At 32.0% G+C, this 27,552-nt stretch overlaps 1 protein-coding gene and 1 long non-coding RNA gene across 6 annotated transcripts; one reads left to right on the forward strand and one right to left on the reverse strand.

Annotated features, from left to right (window-relative positions):
* LOC143067655 (uncharacterized) lies at window positions 1-26,589 on the forward strand. 2 transcript variants are annotated; one of them, XR_012975995.1, is made up of 4 exons: window positions 1-252; window positions 1,463-1,619; window positions 23,579-25,219; window positions 25,820-26,589. It is a non-coding gene; the product is annotated as an uncharacterized LOC143067655 (long non-coding RNA). The 2 variants fall into 2 exon arrangements; XR_012975996.1 differs by lacking the exons at window positions 23,579-25,219; window positions 25,820-26,589 and adding an exon at window positions 2,966-3,705.
* Window positions 3,251-16,795, reverse strand: LOC143067654 (sphingomyelin synthase-related protein 1-like). Of its 4 annotated transcripts, none has more exons than XM_076241085.1 (6): window positions 16,706-16,795; window positions 14,369-14,519; window positions 9,551-10,183; window positions 8,940-9,057; window positions 8,405-8,555; window positions 3,251-4,567 (listed from the first exon to the last, which is right to left on the reverse strand). In XM_076241085.1, exons 3-6 carry the CDS (start codon window positions 10,168-10,170, stop codon window positions 4,224-4,226), a joined length of 1,233 nt encoding a protein of 410 aa, XP_076097200.1. In that variant the 5' UTR covers window positions 10,171-10,183; window positions 14,369-14,519; window positions 16,706-16,795; the 3' UTR covers window positions 3,251-4,223. The 4 variants fall into 4 exon arrangements, with proteins under 4 accessions (XP_076097200.1, XP_076097199.1, XP_076097203.1 ...); XM_076241084.1 differs by lacking the exon at window positions 16,706-16,795 and adding an exon at window positions 16,501-16,653; XM_076241088.1 differs by lacking the exons at window positions 14,369-14,519; window positions 16,706-16,795 and adding an exon at window positions 11,439-11,717.
* Window positions 26,590-27,552: the final 963 nt, after the last annotated feature.

The following is a 27,552-nucleotide window of genomic DNA, read 5'->3' on the forward strand; positions in this document are numbered from 1 at the left end:
TTTCATGATTAGAAGTGACCTAAGATGGCAATTGTACATTTACATTGCTTATGCTGTAGCGCAATTCTGCATATGTGTGTTTTGATGTCTTCGGTATCTTTAATAGTTTAATTTAAATAAGGAGTGAAATTAAAACATGATAGAGAAGATACCATGGAGGTGGGGATTCGAAGTCCAATAGAACAGACAATACTTTTGGAAATAACAAAAATAAGTCCAATGGAACAGACAATACCATTGAAGATAACAAAAGTAAGTCCAATAGAACAGAAAATACCATTGGAAATAACAAAATTAAGTCCAATAGAACAAACAATACCATTGGAGATGATACAATTTATTTAAATAGAACAGACAATACCATTGGAGATAGCAAAAGTATGTCCAAAAGAACAGACAATACCATTGGATATAATAAAATTAAGTCAAAGAGAACAGACAATACCATTGGAGAAAGATAAAGTAAGTCAAATAGAACAGACAATACCGTTGGAGTTAGCAAAAGTAAATCCAATAGAACAGACAATACCAATGGCAATAATAAAATTAAGTCAAATAGAACGGACAATACCATTGGAGATGGCAAAAGTAAGTCCAATAAAACAGACAATACCATTGATCACCATTGGAGATAGCAAAAGTAAGTCAAATAGAACAGACAATACCATTGGAGATAACAAAAGTAAGTCAAATAGAACAGACAATACCATTGGAGATAACAAAAGTAAGTCAAATAGAACAGACAATACCATTGGAGATAGCAAAAGTAAATCCGATAGAACAGACAATACCGTTGGCAATACTAATCAAAGTACTGAACATCGGATGACCGCAAGTTATTGTGAAAGTGAGGTTAATGTACAGATATAAAAAAATCTCGGACACGTTCGTGCGTGGATGATAAATTAATGACATCCTCACCGTAATGACTATTATATTGTAGTGATACAAATCAGTATACTCTGGTTTATTGTTAAATATCATATTAATACTTGTATATTACAGTTACATGTATATATAATTTTCATGCATTTGTATATCATTCTATTCTACTATGTCAATAATAGTGCAGTGCAAGTGCATAGTGGACACAACACTCTTCTTAATTATTCGATTTTTCTAATATAATGGATTTGAGCAGGACGTTACGCGCGATGTTCGTACCTCATTGGAAAATCGGTGTAGTTGGCAAGATGCAAGTCCAAAATATATAATTTTGTGATTTAATATTCATTGCCATTGTACGTATTTTAAAAAATAATCTTTTTTAAAATAAAAACGAAAAAAATAATTGTTGAAACTATGTTTTATGCTGCATGCGACAAGCTTCATATCTAAAAAAAAACCGGCTATTTTTAGGCTGTCCCGCGTAACTTATTTCATTTATTGTAACCATAACTATAATTTTCGTCTAAACTATTTAACATTTTGAAAAACGTTTTTTTTTTTCATTGTTTAACAGGAAGGTTCCATCAGTCTTTTATGCATTTTTTATGACGTTATAATGACATCATAGAAAAAAGCCTTCCATACTACAAGGGCAAATCTGTCCCACGGGAGAAAAAAAATTGGGATTACAGATTTGAGAATCAAAAAACATTTATCTAAAATGGAAATAGGTTAGTATTTGTATTTACTACATCAATGTTAATTTGCTTAATTTTATGAATTTAAAGACAAATATCCTGGAAAATGATATATGGTAATTTATTGACGATTTTGCAAAGGCTTACAAGGTTGTCGCGCGACATTTTTTTTATGTAAAAACGAACTCAACTCAAATTTACGTCAATTGTTTGCTTATCAGTGCTCTTATAATGATAGAATTTTGTGATTATTTAAAACGTTATTTTTCAAAAATCTAAAATACATCAATTTGCAATAAGTAGTTAAAAAGCATCGTCGATTTTGCGGAGTCTTATAAGAATGTCGCACTTGCTTTAAAAAAACACGTTTGAGTCAAAGTTTTTGTTTGAACGTTACGAAATATTCGCGACGTTGTGTTACGCTTACATGTACGAACACTTGGCATTCATATTTTCCCGCAAAAATGTTAAATCATCCATGCAGAGTTATCGTTCCTTAGAACTGCAAACGTCTTGAGATATTCTTCCGCATGCGTGTGCATAGATATTAATGATTTTTCACTCATATGTATATACATATAACAAAACATTTTAATATTATTAATTTATTTTCTTTAAAAAGTATTTGATGAGTATTCATTGAAAAAATGAATTGATAACAAGCGATAAGGAATGTTAGTTTGCACATGATGAAGTCTGCATCATGTTTATAGATCGGTTAAAAAACCCTAAACGAATAGTATGTAATGGAAATCTAGGCAAATAGCAATACACCGGAATGCCCTCACGGTCATCCGCTATAAAAATGACGAAAGGCAAAACAGCAATAACAAACATGTTCAGTGGATGTCGTCTGTTTAACTGATTCATAAGTGTTTCTCGTTTCTCGTTTTATATATATAGATTAGACAGTTGTTTTTCCCGTTTGAATGTTTTTTTACTTGTAATTTGTTAGGCCCTTTAATTACAGCTTGCTGTTCGGTTTAAGCATAGGCTCTGTGTTAAAGACCGTACCTTGACCTTTAATGCTTTACTTTTGTAAATTGTGACTTGGATGGAGAGTTGTCTCATTGACACTTTTACCATATCTTCCTATATCTACACAGAAAACTAAGGACATAGTGACACGAAAGTCACCAAAAACCAATGGGGACCTCGTGTTCTCCGGAACGGTAATTAAGCAGTGAGTTCCTGTGCAGATAAGATTTAACACAAACTCATATCAAACATCTTTTATTTTTATCGTTGCATTTATACCAGCCGTTACTTATAAACATGAGGTAAGATTGCTAATGAAAAACAGGTACTTGTAAAATGGCCCCCTTTAAAAATAAAATTATAAAACAATCTTTTTTTCATTTAACATTTTCATCTTTTAGATGTATTCTGGTTCCATCTCAACGAATCAACAGTTTCAAATGAGCGTCCTCGTCACTATTAAAAGAAATGAGAAAATTTCACTTTAAATGAGTTTTTAAAAGGGAAGGGTTCGTTCCCCCAACGCATGTGGACGACTCAACAAACAATAAAGATACAGATATTTGCTTCTCTGCGGTTCCTGGATTTTAATATACTTGTTTCATTGGCATTTATACCACAGCTTAATACTTGAGTGATGACAGATACTTTAGATTTATAATAAGTCAAAAATAAGTAACCATGTGTAAAAAATAAATAAGTTTATTATTTGTCACTTGATGAATGATTTACAGTAACATGAATACACAGTATGTGTTATGTTATGAAACAAAAATGAAGGCTAAGAACTAACGGAACACATAAGAACGCAAAGGCACATTTCATTTATATCAATGTATATATCACAATTGCAAAGTCTCAGTCAATCATTAAAAAAAATAAATTTATATTAAAAGAATAAATGAAATGAATGAAAGGTTTCAAAAAATATAATCTTATAGATATTGATGTCACAAGTTAACCTTAAAATATTTTCAATCATTTGAATTACATTCATCTGACTTCTAGGGGAAAAAATGAATGAAAACAATATATACAATATGTCATGTTTTTAGGGGCGGTTCCACGATTTTTTAAAAAGGCGCAAGGGCATGATTTTAGAAAAAAGAATGCCATATTGCCATTTTAAACGATTTTAGGTTAAACTATTATTAACAAAACCAAAGTCAAATATTCCCTAATTATTCACTAACCACTCATCATTAAGATAATCTATAGGTCGGAGTTCGACAACGGTTATATTACATACTTGTTGTAACTGGACATTACTTTGTCAGAATAATCAATCGACGTACAGTACCTAAGTAAACATAAAAATAAATTCAAATTCTATCACATTTACTTATACATTTTTTGGGCCCGATTGTAGTTCTAATTTTTTTATGTTACATCCTGTTCTCCTAGTTGAATCAATTTAAACCCTGCCAACAAAAGGTAACGTGAATCTATCACGGCTGTCTGTCAGAATCCTGAGGTAAACTAACCTATCACAGCACATTGTCAATTTCATGAGGTAATACGTAGAACACAGCAATCTGTCTATATACTGCGACTGTAACAGCAATCTGTCAATATCATGTGACTTGAACAGCAATCTGTCAGTCTAATAAGGCAATTAATAATTCTATATATTTGATAATGAAAACAAAATTTTAAGTGCTAACTTTTATCCTTTGAGGAGACAATTTCGTATCCCCTAAGATAATTCTTTATTTTTGACCACGAGTAAAATGGCCATTCGAACTCTAATGGAACAACTCCGGTTGAATTTGCCTCAAAATATGAAAATACTGGAAACCATATCTTAGTTCTCTTGGTGTCTCTTGACATAAGATTAATATTGTTCGCCAGTGTGTGATAATAACAAAACAAACGTGAGGTAAACACAAACGCTACAAACACATCAATGGAATAATGCCCATGTCCTGCTAATATGAAAAACATTCCGCCCAAATTTAAAATCCATGAAAGTATATGTATATAGCACATCTTCTTCGGTGTATCTGGAAAGAAAATGATTCACAATTTTACAACTTGAATATTTAAAACATACTGCTGTCTTTTTAAAACAATTTATATATGTCTGATTCATAAGAATAAAACAACTTAATATTCTTGAAAAGTACCTTTTTAAACTGCATATTGTTTAGGGGTATAGTCCCCAGTTTGATCCCACGTTAAAGGCTCGAGATATATATGGTGTCTTCCCGATTGTCCCACTTTTTGAAATTACAGGTAAAAAGGTAATGAAATTTTGTGGGACAATCAGGAATATGTTTGTGGGACAATTGGGAAGTTTAAAGTGGGACAATTGGGAACTGTTTTTATAATGATGAATTTGTTTTTATAGCGTGTTGCAGTTAATCAAAGGTTACTAAGCTATGTAACTTATAAAATATGAACAAAATAAGAACAAATAAGAAGTATCATATAATATAATATGAAGTCTTTTCAAAAAAAAATTTTTTTTAGTCTAAGATGCATATTTTTTTAAAATTATTTTTCATTGGCTTTGAACTAGCAGTCAGTACTGCGAGTACTCTCAGATCTGTACTTAGTGTCTTTGTTGTGGTGATGTCCCAAACCAGGAGCCTGTAAGTGAGTAGTTGTCGTTTGTTGCCGTGTAACATATTTGTTTTTCGTTCATTATTTTGTACATGAATTATGCCATTAGTTTTTTCGTTCATTATTTTATACATGTATTATGCCATTAGTTTTCTCGTTTTACATTAGAAAGATCTTTTAGAGTACATACAATCTAACTCTCTTTCATCGTGTAACAGTACATTTGACTTTTCTACTCTTTACACAAGTATTCCACATTCCAAACTAAAAGACAAATTGAAAGAGTTGGTATTACTTTGCTTCATAAAAAAGAATGGTCAACGTAGATACAAGTATCTTGTCTTAGGGAGGGATAAATCATACTTTGTAAAGAATCACTCTGATTCAAACAAAAAATTCTCTGAAACCGATATTATCAAGATGCTTGATTTCTTGATTGACAACATATTTGTAACGTTCGGAGGACGTGTTTTTCAACAGACTGTCGGCATCCCAATGGGAACAAATTGTGCCCCTCTACTTGCCGACTTGTTTCTTTATTATTATGAGGCTGACTTCATGCAGGAACTTCTTAGGAAGAAAGATATGAAGTTAGCAATATCCTTTAACTCTACTTTCCGCTATATAGATGACGTTCTTTCACTAAACAATTCAAAATTTGGTGACTATGTGGAACGCATCTATCCCATCGAATTGGAGATAAAGGATACTACAGATACAGTTAAGTCGGCTTCATATCTTGACTTACATCTAGAAATTGACAATGAGGGTCGGTTGAAAACAAAACTTTACGACAAAAGAGATGATTTCAGCTTTCCAATTGTGAACTTTCCATTTCTAAGTAGCAACATTCCAGCAGCACCTGCATACGGGGTATATATCTCCCAATTGATACGATATTCCCGTGCTTGCATTTCCTATCATGATTTTCTTGATAGAGGGTTACTGCTCACAAGGAAGCTATTAAACCAAGAGTCCCAAAAATCAGGTTCAGAAAAAAGTTTAATTCAAGGCCTTAAAAGATCTATTTCATAAAATCAAAATTATTAAATTTTTTTAATCAAAAGTGTATCAATCTAATGATTTGAAAAACATTTTTTTTATACTTTTATAAAATTAATATTAAATGTGCAATAATTAATTCTTGTTTATTTAGCAAGACAAACAACAGTTACCTTGTTTATCTAAGAACATTTTACTACATAAAATAATGTGGGACAATCAGAACTTTTCATGTGGGACAATCAGAACTCTAAAATTTTAAAAAGTGGGACAATCGGGAATAAACCATATATATATATATATATATCTATAAATTTGGGGGGGGGGGGGGGGGTGTTATTAAAATTGCAATTATTAATGAAAGTGAAATAATGAAATCATTAATCTGCTTTGATCAGCTAGTATGGTTCATTTTTTTGTTTTGATAATCTAAGAAAAATCGATGATGAATAATTCACTTGTAAGGAAATAATTCAACCTCATTGAATCGTATTCATGTGACCTTTAATTTAACCTTTTTGCTTAAGATGGAATAGCTATTAAAAGGAAAATTATGTCAACATTGAACTGAAACAAAGATAAACCATTTTATTGACTAATTCAATGTACAAAAACTCAGTCTTGTACAGATAAAAACTACGATGAACATATATTTTTAACCTATAATGTGAAATCAAACAGACTTAGAAAAATGCAATTGCATGAGTTCGCTGTCTGTTTATTTTTACATATATGCTTATATCGCTTACAAGACCCAGTCGACAGTCTTCGGAGGTCAACTCGGTATTTATTAAGATGGCGTCTGGACTAGAACATAACACACAAAAACGATGCTACATATGATCGAGCCTATGCTTTGTACATTCTTTGTTTCAGACTTTTTTATTATTTGAACATACGTTTTAAAATGTTATAAATCACATTTGATAACTTGAGTCAAATGGATAAACATGAATTTGACAGCCAATGCCCCATTAAATTTGTTTTATTATACATGTATGTTGTTTCTCATTTTGGTTCTATTGAAGCTATATTGAAATCAAATCAAATATACATAATCATTCAGGGAAAAAGACGATGTTTAGCCGGGGGGATGATCTCAGTATTAAAAAACCCGTTCTGTGATAAGCAATAGCTTTTTTAGTGTCGCAAGTTAAGTGCAAATACTGAATAAATAGAGGCAGGATATTAAAGAAGCATCGCGCAGATTTTCTAATCTGCACCATAAAGTAAAACAAATATTGAGAAGTAGACCCTAAAAGAAGAAAAGAATACAGAACATATTAGTCAGCTATTGTGGAAAATCTTCTTAGATGCCATACTTCGAGAAAAAGTTACCCAAAATATGTCTAGATAAGTATTTATATAAATATACCAAGTCGAAAATGATAGACATGGCATTTTACTCAGAATGAAATATACTGTTATAGTTCAACGAACTAGTTTGTCTTCAGATATGTATCCTGATCGTAAGATTGTAATTACGTGTTTGAACTACATTGTATTTGAAGTTGAATGATTGCTATTTGTTGCATGTACATTCCTATATGTTAAAGCTGTTTACACGTGGTTCTGTGATGTGTAATTGTTATGCAAAAATAAAACATGACATAAGCGTTTTATATGATTCCGTATTTTGGATTAGACGAGGAATTTTAAAAGTGATTTTTTTCAATCTATATATAACAACGCTTATGTCAATCTATGTACAATGTTTTCTTTGTGGCTATGTTGAAATAATTGCATACAAAAACATACAACATGCTTGACTAATTTGAAACCTTAAATTTCATGGTTGTAGAATTAAAGTTTTAGAATTGAAAGATTATTTTTCGAGTGTTTGTACTTGTAAAATCTTGCGCGCATTTGATGCATGGAGCGAGAAACTCGAGAGAAACTTTGCGCTTCATACACAATTAGCTTAATTCGGTTAACGGTTTCATATACCCCCCCCCCCAAAAAAAAAAAACAAAACAAAAAAAAACAAAACAAAACAAAACAAACAAACAAAACAAAAAACAAAAAACAAATGACGGATATAATTTGTAAATAATCTCCGGATTCACAAATGAGTATTTAATCCAGATCATATCATTGTCACTTTGTTCAAGTAGATCGCAGTCCGGTATTGTCAAATCCGATTTAACCTCAATTACACGGAAATTTGATTTTGTTTTGTCAAGTGCACGGGTTGTTGGGCCTATTTTAAAGTACTGTGTTCAAATGTTTATTTGGTGTGTGTTAATTTTAACGTCTGCTATGATAAAACTCACATTCTGTTATGAAGAAATTGAACATCGTCATTGAGACGGTATGACCACTAAACATGTAATCTCCACAGGTCTTTAGACCAGATACTTTCAAACCAGCACCAAAAAATATCTCTAAAGTTCTTCCTGCTCGAGACAAAAAATCAGTGTAATTCTGAAATTAAAAATCACCGAAATCTTACGTATGTGTTTACTATTTATTTATCATACATGTATGTTGAATTCTCATATCACATCATAACATTTAAAATACAACGTAACTGATTTTTTTCGGGTTTCATAAACTACACGAGTATTTTCTACGTTTTATCTTGAAATAAAACTCACTTATTGTTTCAATACTTATATAAAGTAAAGAAATATAAAATAGACGAACAATGCAACTTCAATTTTTTTAATTAAAAAACATATTAGGTTACTAGTACAGTACTATACATTGTAAAGTCTTTTATTTTTCCGTTGTCGAATTGGTACAGTGTATATGTTTTTTTTCTCTCATTTTTTTTAAAGCACTGTTTATCATATATAAAGCCTTTACCTTTCTATCGCATATGACATTTGTTTCTGGTACTGGTAGCTGGGTGATCAGTATACACACACATCTTAGTAAATACATAGTGCCCAACAAACAAAAAGTGCGACGCATCAGAATCCATCTGCAACAAAAACAAATATTTTAAATTTCTCCATGAATGCATTTTTATTCAACTTCAAGGTTAGATAGCAACTTAAGTAGACACAATTTAACATTTCAATTGTAAAAAAGGCAGTACGCTTTTCATATAATATAACATGATAGATAATAGAATTATGCTGTATGTATGATATTCAAACAATTCACCTTAAATTGTCGTCATCTCATTTACATGTATATAGATTGCAGATGATAATTAATTTAGATATATATAGAACCTATACCACGAAAGATATTACTTATGTATACTGATTAGCAATTCAAAAATCATAGTTGATTAAAAAAACGAAGTTAAGGAAAGTTTAGCTGCAGACTATAACTCTTATGGGCCTTATTATATATATATATTATTTTGCGAACCATAGATAATCATGGTCTGCAAATTGTCAAAAAATATTAAAAGGACCTAAGAGCTACGGTTCCGCAGCTAAGGAAAGTTATGATAGGTCAGTCACCTGTGCTTATTTAAAACAGCAATGATAATCCATATCACCATAAGAGATAAAACTGCTCCTTCTGAAAGTTTAGGTGCCCATGATATTTGAGGAAAGGTGTTCAAAAATATGTCGGGTAGAGGTGGGTGTTTCTGTTGATCCGGTGCTTTGGACTGTACGACAACTATACAATAACAGGTACAAAGTAGTCCAAATATCATATAACAAACGGCAAGTGCAGCCTTTCCCTTTTCAGGATCTAAGTTCCTGGGATGATGTGTAATGTTACGATCGAATTCGTTACATTCAATGTCTGAACTATCTGTTGGTGCATTGATTCTATCCACCATCTGTAAGGAGGTCTGCCGTGGCATCGGAATAACGCCATTGTACAAAACCGTTCCATTGCTTCTTCCAACGCACTTTGTTTTCAATGATTTTATCAAATGGGTCAATCGTTTTACATCACCTAGTACCCGTATTTCTATTGGCGATTGTTTTAAATCATTTTCTGTTAAACTTAAAAGTCCTTGTCCATCAATTTGGTGTTCAACACAGATCAATTGACAGTATTTTTGAAATCCATTATTTGTCAACCAGTTACTGACTTCATTACAAGACCACTTTGTAGGATCATCCATCGCATTTGGCTTTCTGAAAAAGAGATATAAACTACTAGTATCATATTGTGCATACTAATTAAAAAAAAAGAAGCGGGATAACCGTCACAGGGACATCAACCTAACAACACATAAAGAAGAGACAATAGGCATTGGAGACAAGCCAAATGCATTGCAATTTAAATATACCCTTTCCGTCTTGAGTTCAGTTCAATCAATGATAGAACTTATTTTTTGAGCTTCTAAACTTTAGGTCCCCAAGAGCGGGATTCGATCATATACCGTTTTTATATCAAATTCAACACCACCTATGCTTTGTCAGTGCCGTTCTGTGCTCGGCTTTATTAAATGATTTCGTTAGTTGTGTGATGTCTTACCATGTCGACTTCATTTGTAGTTTTATATGTTTTTTTTAATACAATTACAAATTACAAAAAACGAATCTTACATAATGTATATGATAACTCTAAATATCAACACAACAATGTTAAATCTGCTATGCGATTGCGAAAACAAACTTTTTGTTCTCCCCCACCGGGAAATATACATATATACGTCTGACCCAGTGCCAACTCGTCGACAGATTTTATCCATCAGATCTCCAGTGATTGTGATACAAGGATGAAAACAAATTCTGTATATATATAAATATTCTAAATAACAGCCAAACAATGTTAGATATGTAAATTTGGGGAAGCACATTTTTGTTCTTCCCTGGCGTGGATACGAACTCATGCTACTGAGATATCGTGACACCAAACCACCTTGCACTATGTTCGGCGGCTAGAGCATAGACCACTCGATCACCTAGAATCGACTAAAATCAATCTTTTTATTACTGATTTTTGATTGGTCATCTGTCACCGTCATCACGAGAGGGTGACTTTAAAGAATCATAACTCTCACTGAGACATGGGATAGAGTAAATTATCTCCTTTGTATAATCCAATCAAAATTTGCCATTTTAACGTGAAGTATAATAAAATATTATACTAGTAATAGTTTCAAGATTTGCTTAATGATACTTATATCAGATGGTATGAAATAGTAATGACAATTATTTTTTCTGAACAAATAGCAATGTTCAATGCCAACTTCTCGATCTATAGATCATTGATTACCTTATATATATACATTATCATTATATTTCTTTTTTCAAATGCTTAAAAAAATCATCTTAATTAGGAAACTCACATTGACAGACGTTGATGATCCTGTTCAAAACTAAGCTATATATTAAATATAATTATATTTATACACAATTCATGACGTAGATAGCTTATACGTACAGTTTAAAGGTTACGAAAGTTAAATCAAGCTAAATTATAATATACACGAGCGTCCTTTTTTAAACTCAGAGTTCCACATTCCAACACTATGCAATGTTGTGGTTACAACTGCATGGTGAATCACATTCTTAATTTTGAACTTTAAATAAAAACGTGAAAGTAGAACAATCATACAAGTCTAATTTCAATCAATGAAAATATTTTAAATCTCCATATAATGGTAAATTTGTATGTTCATTGATCGGCTTACATTTAAATATAATACAATACATTATATTTTAAGCTCTGGGTTTATAAAGATTTTTCCCTCTATTAACTAAGGCTAACTATTCATTCCTTTTCTTTTTTATTATTTCTTTATCGAGTAGCTTCTTTGAAAGTAATTATTAACACTGAAATAATTTAAGATCAATTATTTATAAATAAAATGTTAAATCAAGAATATTAGCTGTCTAAAACGACAACTTACAAGTGATCCATGCTATTTCTACTTTATTTTTTTAGTCAATAAGTTCACTTTACTGTAAAAAAAAAAATCAATTCGTATTTGGTATACAAACTTGTGATGTACATGTTTAAGTACTTAACAAATAACAGAAACGCATGACACATCTTATTCAATGGCCATTTAATTTGTTCAAAAATAAATTAATAAGAGTTTTTTTTTTTTATAATTGTTCTTATTTCAATAATAACTATTTTGGTCTTCATACATAAATATATGGTTCTACAATATCGACTTACTTTTATTTTTCAATTTAATAATAAGTTTGTGTTAGTCATCTGAAAATTGCGGTATGATTTGTGTTACAATTAAATTGAGAATGGACATGTCAAAGAGACAACAACCCGACTTAAGAGCAGAAAACAGCCCAAGGCCACCAATATGTCTTTAACACGGACCCTTTAACACAGCCATAAATATCGTACCCGGAGGCGGGATTCAGCTGGCCATTAAACAAAAAGTTTGTTACCGTTCACTGTGAAATGACGTCTCACTAAACCCCGAAACTTATAAATGGACATGCACATTAAAAAAACCATCAACATACATGACTAACACAGGCCAGAGGCTCCTGTCAGGCGCAAATGTGAGGCGGGGTTAAACATGTTTTGTGAGATCTCAACCCTCCTCCAATAATTCTAGTCAATGTAGAATAAACGAACACACGGCAATATGCATATAGTAAAACTTAACAAGTACAAGTTTATTTAAGAGATAACTGTATTGTATTTGAAGCTTTGCGGACGTCCATCGGTAGTTTTACTGTCGCAAATTTAGTTTACCTGGCGACGCGTAGCGGAGACAGGTAAACGGGTATTTGCGACAGTAAAACTACCGATGGACGTCCGCAAAGCTTCAAATACAATACAGTTACAGTATCTCTATTCTAATGCAAAACAAGTTCATAATTGAATTTCAATCATTATTACAGTGTAAAATCTTCATTAAAGAAAATTCCGCGAAAAGATGTTATCTCTTTGGTCTCTACACTAGGTGACGTCATAGGTATGATTCCGGCGTCAAACATAAGTTACACCGGGCGTTTTCTGGCTTCTGTGTCGCCTCAGAATATAATAAAATTTGATGAAAAGAAGATTTTAAGTGCAACATGCGAGTTTTTGGGCTTATTATTGTGCAAATTACATGTCAATACATTCAGCAATTCAAAATGTCGGCTTCCTTAGTTACAGACAAGGAGATAGAGAATTTTACGCTTACTATCATCCAATCAGAACCATTGATACAAAATAATTGCATTAAAATTAAGGATATACTTTCCGTTTTCAATTTGACTCGGGGTTCGGTATTTTTTACTTTTAAGGCACCATGGTAACATATAAACATTTTAAGTGATATTCCTTCTGATTGGAGAATTTTTATCTAACATTCAGCTGTTATATAAAAACAATATTGTAGGGTGTCTATTATATTTATATACTCCATCTGTGATACCAAGGGTTGAATTGTAATTAGAAATGTCAGAATGTAGTCACCTCCTGAAATTGTGCTAACAGTCGATTTGTAACTTTAGGTGTGTCCATTTGGCTTTACGGGGCGTACACGGCCACATGCATGTTCGGTCAGACTTGAAACGTCAAATCCGTTGCCTCTGTTGCACTGACTAAGAGAGTGCCACGCTTTCTGTAATGATCTATCGCAAGACCTTTGTCTATATGCATCATACATTTTGAACCGGCATTTTCAATGGCAGTCTATATTTCTATAATCCCTTAATCCGATTAACTACTAGTACTTAAATTTGGAGAGATTAATTGTTAATTTGTTTTCGTCTTTAAAATGCATAAAATATAAGTTGACACTAAGGAAAAAGATCAATTTGACGTTCTAGACTTTGGCCTTGTCTATAACTATAAAGCCATAAGGTCCTTTATTTCAGGTCAACATATGACCATGAAAAAAATCAACCTTGAGGTAACCGGATGTAGCAGTTTCTTTTTCACTAATTACATGTACCTAGAAAACAAAGGTATCTCGAAAACATATCTTGATAGAATAAGTGGGAAGTAAACTGAAATTGACATTTTGTAAACTTAATGTGGCAATTTATCTCCCTTATTTCAGGCAAATGTATATAGAAATTATATATTGTTAACAGGAAAAGTAAGCTATCATAGTCCATGAAAAGTGATATTTTTTATTACTCCGAAACAAATTATCCTCTTCTTTTTTGTAACGGAAATACATAAAAAACATTTTCTTTAAATCGGCGAAAAGTAAGCTAATAGTTGACTCAGAAAATGACTCTTTTACTACAAGGGTTTTTTGTAACGACTTTCAAATTGACTATCCATGAGGATATCGCACGGTCGGTAAGGACTCTTGTAAACCGATGGTAGCTGGTCATTTAAAGTTAGAAACAGTACAAGTAACAAATACGAACGCTTTACAAAAATATTACACATACCTGATTTTTCCTTCTTGAAAGTATATGGAGGACTATACTTAGAGCCAAACGTACCACTTTTATAACGGTCTTTCTCCAAAGACTTTTTTGGATTGGTATTTAATGGACTAGACGTATTTGTCTTCAATGTCAACAATCAGATGTGAAATACCTGGAATAAAATGCAACTAAGTTAATGGTTTAAAGTACGTAACTACACTGCGTCGAATAGAAAATCATGACTGTTACTTACATCTATTAAACAAGACGCGGATGATTATCTTTATACATGTGGACATTCATAAGTTAAACTCATAAGTCAAGAGAAACTAACAAAGTCATAACAAAAAACGATAGTCGACGAAAATATAAACAAGTTCACAAAACACAACAAAGAAAACTAAGACTGAGCCCCAAGAATCCAACCATAAACTTAGATTGATCTCATTTGCTTCGAAAGTGGAAGAAGATTCTTGAAGTTCCTGCTCCTAAGTGACACCCTTCGTATTGCTCATGAAGATAGTAAGTACAATTTCTTTGATAATATTCATTCAGTAATTCCATACTCGATATAAAATAATGTACACAATATAAAGTGATAGCGGTTATACATTTTGTCAAATATGATACTAAACAACTTGAGATGCGTAGCTTACCGAGTTATTTTACTTGCATGTAAAGTGTCAATTACAAAAAATATGATATAGATTTCAGAGAGATCTAGCATTTTTTATATTTTAACCAATATAAAAAGTTATACGTTATTTAATTTTAAATAGGTATGTGTATTGTTTTGATCAGCATGCCTCTTAATCGTGACGTAAATCCAAAATAAGACATTAATTTCCTTGTACATAGACCAAAAACAAATCAAAATGAAGGCAACAATATAAAAAAAGAAGTGGAATGGTTGCTAATAAGACAACTCTCCACCAGATACCAAATGCAGTAGAAGATGTAATATTTAAGTCACCGTACGACATTTAATCGTGAGCAAAACGAATACCGAAAGGCTCAGAAATGACAAATATTTAAAGTTTAAACAAGAAAAAAACAAACGGTCAGATTTATGTACACACCTATATAAGCACAACTAATATGATATACAGCAACAAACAAAAGCCACGGATTTACAGGCTCCTGACTAGAGGCATGCAATTACAGAATTTGGCGGTGTTAAAAATGTTTGTGGGCGCCCTGTCATTCCTTAAGCTGGGACTGGTTTAATAGCAGAACATAAGATAAAACTATAAAAATCGATTGAAAAGAACTTATCATATTGACAAATAGCACAAAAACAACCAACAAAAATACTAAATCACAAAGTACTGATATGAGAGTACACACGTTAAAAGTCAATAACAACTAGTAAAAATATCGTGACTCTAAACAACCAACAAGTTAACATTTGACTTCCAATGGATTAAGTGTAACAACATCATGAACAGTCAGAAAAAAACATGATTAAGGTGTCAACAGAATATATACATTAGCTGTGCTATTTGCGCAGTCAAATTGCATTGACCGTATATTCATTTGTGATAAACAACATAACCGTAAAAATTTGGATGGGCTATCCTGTGTGTAATAACTTTTTTTACAGCCGCATTTCCAATCAATATCTTTGTATCGATCAAATTTTAAGTGATTTTTGGTTACGAAGTCCTTGACTTGATTATCGATGACATAACTAAGACTGATTTACAAAATTATGCTACAGTTACAAAACATGGCCTTATTTACAAATTTATCTAGGCCTGATTTACAAAACTAAGACTGGTTTACAAAATTATGCTACAGTTACAAAACATGGCCTTATTTACAATTTATCTAGGCCTGATTTACAAAAATAAGACTGTTTACAAAATTATGCAACAGATACAAAACATGGCCTTATTTACAAATTTATCTAGGCCTGATTTATAAAACTAAGACTGGTTTACATAAACCTGATTCACAAAAGAAATCCAGTACTAAAATAATATATGATACTCTTTTCCAATCACAACGTATTAAAATTAAAAACCTTACATGGAGATTTTATAAACGGATTTTGTAATGATGTTTTCATATTTCCATATGTAGATTTATTTTCCCAAGAAGAAAAAAAAGAGAGTAAAACAGGACATTTTCGTTCAAAAAATATTAATTACCTTTGTGTTAATGAATATGACAAGCGTTGACTTTTCAAGATGCTACTGAAACTGGTTTAAAACACAGAGATGCAAAACTCTACATATTCCAATGTACAATTAGACCACAAAATTGTACTACACATAGTCAAAACAATGTAACTTTGTTTTCATTAATTAACTATAAATTATGAAAGAAATAGTATAGTTTTATACTACAACGTACCTGTAATCTGTGATCAATGGTCACATGTGGTCCACATTCTTACCTTTATCTCACATTGCAAATGATCACATGAATTGATAAAACATAAATGCTACCTGGATATTTCATCTTTTTGTGTTGGGGCAATCCTAGATCGGGTTACTTTCATATAAGATAGAAGTGGAAACACCTTCGTTATTATTTTTTACCTATTTTTTAAATAACTATTATATAGGTTTTACTCATAAACACGTGTTTTAACTGATTCTATAAAAAAAAAATAGCGTAGAGTAAATGGTGGGTTGTTTTTTTTATTTAGAAAAAGCAGATAATATATTCTGTAAAGGCTGATTATTTAATTTTAGACATGGTCAAATAAAAGCAACAACAACAATAAACACACAAATAAAAGTTTTTATATACCTATATGGAGTTATTTTCTTTCAGAACGACAGGTCATTCTTTTTCAGAATCAACCAATAATTGAAGGATCGCTAGAAACCTAAAGAAGAAGATACCATGTTTCAATGAAATATGTTCAAAGGCATAAAATAATGACCTGTGTGAGGTCATTATTTTCCTTGATAAAAATGCAATCTATAATTTACTTCAAAATTTTATTCGTTTGATAGTTTTTTGTTGCCGATTTGGAAATTTTTATTTTAAAGTTCAATCGATGATAGATGTAAAAGAAACCTTCATTGCTTTAGAAACAAATAACATGAAGTTTTGTTAATTTATCGCTACGATAAAGAAACATTATCATATATGTGAGATGAATTTTAATATAGACTTTCATAAATAAAAAGGCAGATTTAACATATTCGTGTGTTAGATTTTGAAAATCATATTGAGTCACACTGAATAGGTTGGTTGATTTTTAGTTGCTTGCTTAACGTCCAGTGGCAAATATTTCATGCATGTTTAGGACGATAAACGCTGAATAGAAATCATACTGTGACCTACATGTATTTATATTCGTCTTTATGTCAGTTCTTAACTTTTTGAAATTTATGTACACCTTTAACTCTATCAAATGATCAGCTAATAAGATAATCTTATATTCTATTGAATAATATTAACGTAACTCAGAAAAGGGTCGGGTGCGGAGGGTATATAATTATATCCTGATTATCTGTTAATAAAATGTATTGCTATTCAAAAGACAATCTTTCTGAATTTTTCATTCGATTCAATTAAAATTGTTAAAAAATAACCACTTTTGATTTCCGCGATAGAAATGACATAACAAATAGAAAAAAAAACCTACCCTCCCCCTTTTCCATAAGCTAAGTGGTACAATAAATTACTTACAATGTGTCTTGTATTTGTCATACACCGTTATCGGATGGTAAGAATACATTTGTGTCTTACTTCATGCAGTTACAGTAATATTTTTTATTGTGTATGGATAATATTTTTTAAAAGGTTTATATCTAGATTAATTAGTGAGTTTTATTTCACATTCTAAATGAGCTGTAGGTCGTGTTAAAACCTGGACGTATGACACTCCTCGGTGTGTTCTACGACAAGAAAAATCTTAAAATATGCATTATCTATAACGTATTTCCGAACTGACGTCCCCCGTCAAACTTTAGTTTACCTCATCAAAGTGTTATGACCATAGCTCAAGTTCGTAGTTTGTTTGCGTCACTTTTACCATTATTGAGTTATTTACAACCACTGGGTCGATGCCACTGCTGGTGGGATTTTAATTCCCCGAGGGTATCACCAGCCCAGTAGTCAGCATTTCTGTGTTGACTTGAGTTATCATTGATATGTTCATAATTATTAATTAACTGTTAACAAAACTTTGATTTTATGAAATACTAAGGCTTTCTACCTCAGGAATAGATTACCTTAGCTGTATTTGGCAAAACTTTTAGGAATTTTGGTCCTGAAGGCTCTCCCACTTCGTACTTTATTTGGCCTTTTTAACATTTTTTTATTCGAGCGTCACTGATAAGTCTTTTGTAGTCGAAACGCGCGTCTGTTGTAAATAGAAAATTTCAATCCTGGTATCTATGATGAGTTTATTTACAACCATTCCACTTCTTTTTTTATATTGTTGCCTTCATTTTGATTTGTTTTTGGTCTATGTACAAGGAAATTAATGTCTTATTTTGGATTTACGTCACGATTAAGAGGCATGCTGATCAAAACAATACACATACCTATTTAAAATGGATGAAAACATAAAAAAATAGTAATTAGGCCACACCAATTTGATTAATAGTTCTTTGGATTTACCCGCTCCTGTTTTGAAGAAATCGACTTTTCAATTAAAAAAAATATTTACCGCTTCCGCAAATTTTTGGGCCGCATGCCGCTTCAAAATTAGTTTATCCTTGACATATTATTTTTCTCTCGTAGACGTTTTCTTATGCATATATTGCTTCTATCAATTCAAACGCATGTATGATCAATCGATTTATTAATAAAAGGTCAAAAATCGGGATGACAACACGAATTTGTGAGCTCATTGCATAGGACAATTAGTTATCAAAACACAGTTATTTGAAATGGATTTCGTTTTACCCTTTCGTTAGACGACCACGATCACAACAGTACTTGTTAGAACCATTGTCATTCCCGACCATTATTTGAACAGACATAGTCAGTCTAGTCCGAGATTAATATGACGTACTCCGGCTGTTTAGACAGACAAGATATGTTGTCCGAAGGTCCCAGCTTGTCAGGCAAAACAGCCGTTAGACATCAGAGTAATCTCGGACTACAACAGACGTAGATAGAGCTATCTGTCATGGATGAAAATGATATCAAATTCACATGATTTAAAAAAAAAAATGACATATAATCTTAATTTGATGAAACCCCATATCCCCTTGTTAGTCTATTGACATGCACTCAGAACTCTTTTGTAATGGACAATTAAAGAGTTCCAATATTCGAAATCAGAGTGGTGGTGGCCTGCAAATAATAATAAGGCATGTATTGATTGGTGCAACCACTTCCAGTTTGAGATACATTTCAGGTTTCAGGGGCAAAAGGAAAATGTATTTTGCCAAATCAGAATAATGCATGTGAGTGTGGTTTAATGACTTAATGTATTTTAAGGGAATGTTTCATTTCACTTAGATCTACATGAATAGCAATATAACTATTTTACTCAATATGTTGTTAAAATATTCACATCACTCATTATTTTGATCCTATTATTGATAAATATAGTTCCAACTATATGCCAAGCAGCCAATGAACAATCACTACCACATACGAAAACAGCTGTCAAAGATATTTAATATTTTTCATGAGCATTTTTTTAATATATACACATATCTTAATTAGTTTTATTCCATACAATATATTTACCTACCATAATTCCTCTTGATAAACCCTTACGCTTTGCCTTCTTAATATATACACATGTGTGAATTTAAATAAAAATTCACGCAGTTGAAGTTTACTTGACCAAATTAGTCAAAATTATACTAAACCAAAGCGAACCAGAAAGTTGGGTATGGTATAGACTGTACTACAGGCACAAATACATCAAATTATATGCATAAGAGCATGTTTCTCTTCCTTTTTCTTTGAAATTACCAAGTTTTAACATGTACATAAATTTCTAAATTGCACAATTTAAAAAAAAAAATGTATACCGCTCGCTCCACTTGTAGAGCACCCGCCTCAACAAAACTCATTTTAAAGAATTTTTTACAATCAGAAAAATTTCACTCGCTCGCTCCATAATTTTTGGAGCTTTTGTCCAAAGAACTATAAATCAAATGGGTGTGGCCTAACCACTGAAATGACAAAAAGTTAAAACAGCAACTAAGTAGATAAAACTTTCTACAATTTCTATCAGCAGATGATCTGTAAAAAAGGTGTTGATCACTCTAATTTAAAACTTAGTTTCACAATAAAAAAATACCCTATATTTTCCCAATCCATGACTTTTGGTGATTATATACCCTTGGCCTTTACAATTGTGAGTATGAGCGTGCATGATGACAATTGCAAATTATTGTGTGTTATTTTCATTGTCTAGCACCGGATATTTACTGCTGCATGAGTGTTAGTTCTCGTGGGTATCATCAGTTCAGTATCTATTGCTTCGGTATTGACATGCTTTATAACATACCTTTCAATAGTTCCCCGTTGATCAATTTAGAAATTATTAAGAACCGCAATGAAGTACGTCCATTATTCATTTTCATTATTCAAAATTCAATAATAAATAATGAAATAGTTTCTTAATTTAAAAATGAATAATGAAATAGTTTCTTAATTTAAAAATGAATAATGAAATAGTTTCTCTATTCACTATTCAACATTTAGTAAATTTAGTAATGAATAATTAATAAGGTTCAAATGTCCCTAGATAATGTTGTTCATTATAGATATCTCGATCTCTTTCGGTCATATAGCTCTTCACATGTTTGGGGTTTGAGCTTTCCAGATCAAGGTAAATCTAGAAAATCGCTTCGGACGAACGCAATTTAGAAAGTTATATTCGTATTGCAATAAAGACAGAACAGGGATAATTTAAGTATAAGTATAAAGGTCTTGTTAGTGCTAATGTAGAACATTTGTGTAACATTACAGAATATGTTGATAGTACATCAGTTGTCAATACTATAACGTCTAGAATATTTAGTAAATATGTTGAACAGTGGGCTGGCAATGCAATTTAAAGTCAGAGAAAGCTTTATCTGGTAAAGGTGGTAACAAACTTCGTACATATAATATATTTAAGAACAGTTTTGAAACGGAAACTTATTGTAAAATTCAAATGCCATTTTCGCAAAGGAGTTCTTTTGCCAAATTTCGATGTGGTGTAGCACCACATAAAAAACGAAACGGGGAGTTTTGAAAAATTAATTTTAAAAGATCGAGTCTTTGATAATTGTATGGATATTTTAGTAGCTGAAGCCCGTGTTATTTTATCGTGTCCTTAAGGTATATGACGATTTCGGATACAAAATATTTGATGAAGCAACACATTTTAATAGTGATTTGATGTCTTTTGATGATAAACAGAAATTAGTGTTTTTATTTACAGATAATAATATGATTCGTAGCTGTGCCAAAGCCTGTAATCTTATTTTAAATAGACGAAGAAATGTTTTATACTGTAAATAATGTTCTTATAAATATGTTATATAATAGATGAATTCTTTTTATAATGTTATAGTCTCTAATAATTCTGTACAGAATGGCTCTCTTTTTATATCTATATATTTTTACACTAAATGTAATGTTGTATTATATTATTGAGAGACGGGACTTAAATAAAATATTGAATTGAATTGAATTGTAAAATTCAAATTCAGTAGTAATTCAATAGGAACGTTAGTTTGTTGTTAATAGATAAAACAGAATATGCAAAGAAATGGGTTACAGTTATTTAATAGGAACTTTAGTCTGTTTTTGTAGATTGAACAGACAATGTGTTACAAAACTAATATAGGGGCGTTAGAATAAATTATGTAGATAGAACATAACATGCGAAGTGATAGGACTTTAGTACGGACGTTATAAAATTAAGATGTGGTATGATTGCAAAAAGTAAAATCACAAAAATACTGAACTCAAAGGAAAATCAAATCGGAAAGTCCCTCATCACATGGCAAAATCAAATGACAAAACACATCAAAAACAAATTGACAAGAACTGTCATATTCCTGACTTAGTACAGGCATTTTCAAATGTAGAAAATGGTGGATTAAACCTGGTTTCAACACAAAAGGAGACAACGCCCCACAAGAGACCAAATGACACAGAGATTAACAACTATAAGTCACTGTAGGGGCTTTAACGACGAGTAAAACCCATACCACACAGTAAGCTATAAAAGACCCGAAATGACAAATGTAAAACAATAAAAACTTTTAAAAAATCATGCATCTGAAAATTTCAATCAGCACACATTTAACATCTAATTATAATATAAATTTTACATCAAAATAAAGCTGAATGTCTTGGGAATTTATTTTAAGTCTTTTTTCTCGTGTTCCGCGTTACAAATAGATGCCGATATTTGGACAAAATGTGCTGAAGATTGGTGATTTTTCACCAAAAGTCACCATTTTCGGGCAGCGCAACGTTCAACGTCATAGCATTGTGACGTCAAATTTTTTTAACACAACCAGTACTTGAAGCGAAGCAATCGGTCCCTGAATGAGATATTTTAAAAAAAAGTGTCCCACAAGCAGGGAAATATTTTAGTCGAACTTACGGACTTGATTTTTTAATGAACAGAATACTGGTAAGTTAATCAATGTTGGTATCATTATTTTGTACAAAGACTCGCCTTTTAAATCATTTATTTTTTTTCTTTGTTGTTACGTCGGTTTACACAGGTCGGAATTTTTCTCATGTCCAAGAATTTGTCACAAGTACAGTTTTCACACATTTTTCGGCACTAATCCGTCGAATGAGATTAAATTAATTTGTTTTATTGAATATTTCCTTAATTCTACTTACCGCTTTAAAAAGTAAAAAACTTCCTTCGCATTTTGAGCCTTGAAACATGACAATGCGCCTAGGTTTGCACAAATTACAAACAAAACCGCATGTCCAATAAAATGTCACATACATGGAACTCCGTTTTTGAAAGTTAACGTAACGTTACAGACGTTTTTTGTTGTTGATAATTGTCAAAATGATTAATGTGTGCATTGTATGGCCTTTCGAGGGCACCTGATTTGAATAAATAAATTAGTCTATTCAGAAGCGAGAAACAAATTCGCTCCTAATAATTTGAAGATTACATTATCTGTGAAAATCAATCGGATATTATTAAACTATTCAAGATTATCTGCAAGTGTTTGTATTTGTATTTAATTTTTGTCATCATAAATCTGTCCTAGTCGTATCTAAAATAAATTATATAATAAAACTTTCATAATAATTTCATTGAAAAAAAAGGATTTCATCTAAGGAAGGGCTTGAACGGTACAAACAAGAAAAGCTTCAAAAGCGACGAGAACAAAGGCTTGAATCTTATTACAGAAATAGAAATCTAAAGGAAAACGACTATGCTTTATCAGATGAGGCAGTACGCCAAAGACAACATAGAGAGAAACAAGACAAAGAACAAATTAGATGGGTAAAAAAAACGGAGAGAAAACGGAAATATAGAAAGAGAAAACGTGAAGAAAATATCAATGATCAAAGGCAAAACGAGGATTTAAATATGCGAAATACTTTCGAGAATAGAACAGAAAAACATCGGGCATTTAAGAAACTGAAACTGGCCCTACCAAAGAGCCCAGACCGGCGGTTGACAACCATGGTCGCATACTTGCAAAATTCGAACTCTCCGACTGTGAGAAAACTGCAATCTTCTAAAGCGATTTCTTCGCCGGAGGAAATAGAAGAACACAAAACATCAAAAGCCTTGACGGAAGATTTAAAAACAGTTATTGACAACTGTAAGAGGAAAAGATCCGATGACTCTTTGAAAACGATGAATGTTATTATTTCATCAGTAAGTGGTGAAAAAAATCAGTGACAATAAATGCAGAAAGAAACTGGCTAGGAAATTGGGATTACCGGTAAGAAGAGTTAGCCGTTGTCATGCAATTAGAACACGACTACTTAAATCTGAAAAATCAAGCTGGACTTACACAAATAGAAAAACTAGATCAGATGCAATAATACCTGACACGAAGAAACGTATTTATGAGTTCTGGTGTAAGCCTGGTATTTTTCGTCCGACTGGTAACAAGGCAGATATTAAAAGGGTCCGCATTGGTCCGAATACTTATTCAAGCTACATAACACACATACTAGAAAAAACACAGACCGAAAACCCCTCTATTAAAAAAAATTTGATGGTTCACACAATTTACAGTGCCTTAAAAGAAACTGTTCCGATTGTTGAGTTAAAATTTAGAATTTTCTGCCTTGTGAACTTGATGTATCTGACACTGCGGAATTTGTAAAGTGGGAGAAGTTTGAAAATGTAAGCGTTAATGTTAAAGGGAACAAAACCACAAAGAAACTAATGCTTGTGAAAAAAAAGTCAAGTTGGTGAATTGTTTTCATATTTCAGAAAACTAATTGAAACTTTTCCAGTGCATCAGCACAGAGCTACATGGCAAAAATGAACAATTTCAAAATCTTGTTAGAAATCTCCCAGAAAAGCAATGGGTTTGTGTGCATGACTTTAGTGAAAATTACAGGTGTTCCGAGCTTACTGAGATTCAAAGTGCTTACTTTCAAAAAACCGAAGTGTCGGTCCATGTTACTATTCTTCATAGACATGCATTGCTAGAATACGATGGTGTTGATAGTTCAGAAGACTTTCCTGAAATTATCACGGAACAATTTTTCGTTATAAGCCCAGACTTAGTTCATGATCAATACTTTGTTCACCAAGTCCGAAATTATATAGCGGAATATTTACGGTCGATTTCATATTCAATAGAAACAATGCACGAGTTTACTGACGGGTGTGCAGCCCAGTATAAGAGCAGACACTGTTTCGGAGATATTAGTCAAACAAGCGACGACTTTGGATATCAACATTTCACAGAAATTTCTTCGAAACTTCCCATGCAAAAGGTATTTATAATAATTTAGTTTATTATCCTCGAACTTACTACTATGATTGCCTTTAAATACAATTGCATGTCAGTCCGTCTGTCAGTCTCTACGCTAGATATCTTGGACACAGATTTAATGATTTTTCTCACATTTTCGAGGACAATGGGATACATATCATTTAGCTTTTGATTGAATATTTATGAGTTATTTGTGTAAAATGTAAATATTTTAAAAGCGGTCGGGTATTCACATTATCGGTAAACTGTTTTCTTTCAATCCGTCACATTGTGGGGTAATGTTTGCAAACATTATTCTAGAAAGTTTTTTTTTACATGTTTTTTTTATTATGTCGAATTTGAAATAAATGTATTTTGATAAAACATGTGCGTCGGACTAAATTACACCTGACACAAAAATAAATACGTTGTATCAAGGAATAGGGCTTTTATTTCTGTTCTTCATCTTGGCAGTCGCTGTAGGGTATTGAATGTATCTCTTATATTTCTCGTGACTTTCGGTAGTGTTACTATTATAAAAATCATAAACCTTGAGCGCGGTAAAATGGTAAGGTCCAATGTCATGTAGTTGACATAAAAAAAACTTATCTGTGCATTTCAGGACCACAAGACGCTGCTGGAGGAATTATTAAGAGACAAGCCGACTGTGCCATTTTACGCGGACAGACTCAGATAAGGACAGCAAAAGATCTCTATGAATACACGAATTCATTTCTAACACAACCGAGGTCACATTGTAGTGGGAAGAATATTCCGATATGCGGAAACGATTCACCGTGACAGCAGACTGTCTTTTAAGCCGGTGCCTAGCATTCGATCTCCTCACCAAGTAAGAGCTAGTCGTGATTCTGCTAAAGGATTGATAAATATCAGTGAATTGTCTTGTTTCTGTGTTAACTGTTGTCATCACATGTATGACCAGTGTTCTGATTCGATAAAAACTGGTGGTTATACTGAATGGGAAATGAAGCGAGAATACAGAGCGGATGCACAAGAAAATGAAGAAAATGAACAAGTGTCTTTGCAAGAATTAGTTTCGGTTGGTCAATTATTTGCGTTATATACTGACGACGATGAGGAGGAGTACTACATGCTGAAAGTAGAGAAAAGCATGGAAACGTTACGCATTGACACAACGGATTCTTGGGAATCTTTACTCCCTGCGGGAACACCTGTGTTTCGTGGTCTATATTGCAACAAAACGAACTCGCCTTTTCAATATCGTCTTGTGAACAGGAAAGCGGTTGTACCTGCTGCGTCAGTGGTCTATATTTGTTCGGACGTAACCGCAAACAATGTCATTCGAATCACAGAAGAAACACATTTAAATGTTTTAGAATGTATTAATGAAATAAAATGCTAGAAAATTTATTAATCAGTATTTATCCCTATAAAGAAACAGTAGTTATAGAAACCAATAATATATGAAAATTTATACATGTACATGTAGGGAATGCTTTAAAGAGGTAAAAACGAATGGGGGGACAAGCGTGACAAGCATAAATTCATACGTTCGTTTAACAACAAGCGCCTTGGATAAAACGTCAGTCAAAAAGTGTATTTCGACGTTATTTTAATATAATTTAATTTAGAATGTAACGCATCTTCTTATTGGCTGACGTTATTTTGTTATCATCCCATAGACATAATTTAGTCATGTGACCGTGACGTCATCAACGTTTTTTTCATGGTTTTCTACGGTTTAAAATGGAATTTAGAATTAAATTATAAGAAATGACTGTAATATTTTTCTGTCTATTCGAAATAACATAAAAAATGTGATACACACTGTTAAATAACCCGCTACGTGCGTTATTCAGTGTGCACCAAATTTTTTATGTTATTTCTTCATAGACAGAAAAAATATTACAGTCATTCCTTAGGTAACGTCAGGTATCACCAGTATCGTGCGTAACGTCAATGGATTTAGTGTCAAGACGTCATTAACAGTCCGAGAAAACCTGACCATGAGCAGTTCAGGTATCGACATAGCCATACATGTGCATATGTATATAAAATAATATTTAGTTTGCTTTTATTTACTGATAACAAAATCAATATTAATACCAATAAAACAAAATGTGCATATGTATATAAAAAAAAACATTTAGTTCAGATTTCAAAAAAATACTGAATATAACAAAATCAATATTATATATTAATACAAATACAAAATTCTTAAACATAAAATGAAATTCAAAACAGTGTGGCTGTGGCCATTGATTGACACATTAAATTCATCCATTGACTGGGACAATTTAGGTGAACGTTTGTATGTAACGACCACTGCTCACTATGTACTTTTTAAAGACACTTAAACTATGAGGTCACCAA

This window comes from Mytilus galloprovincialis, chromosome 3, assembly GCF_965363235.1.
Source record: "Mytilus galloprovincialis chromosome 3, xbMytGall1.hap1.1, whole genome shotgun sequence".
Classification (NCBI taxonomy): Eukaryota; Metazoa; Mollusca; class Bivalvia; order Mytilida; family Mytilidae; genus Mytilus; species Mytilus galloprovincialis.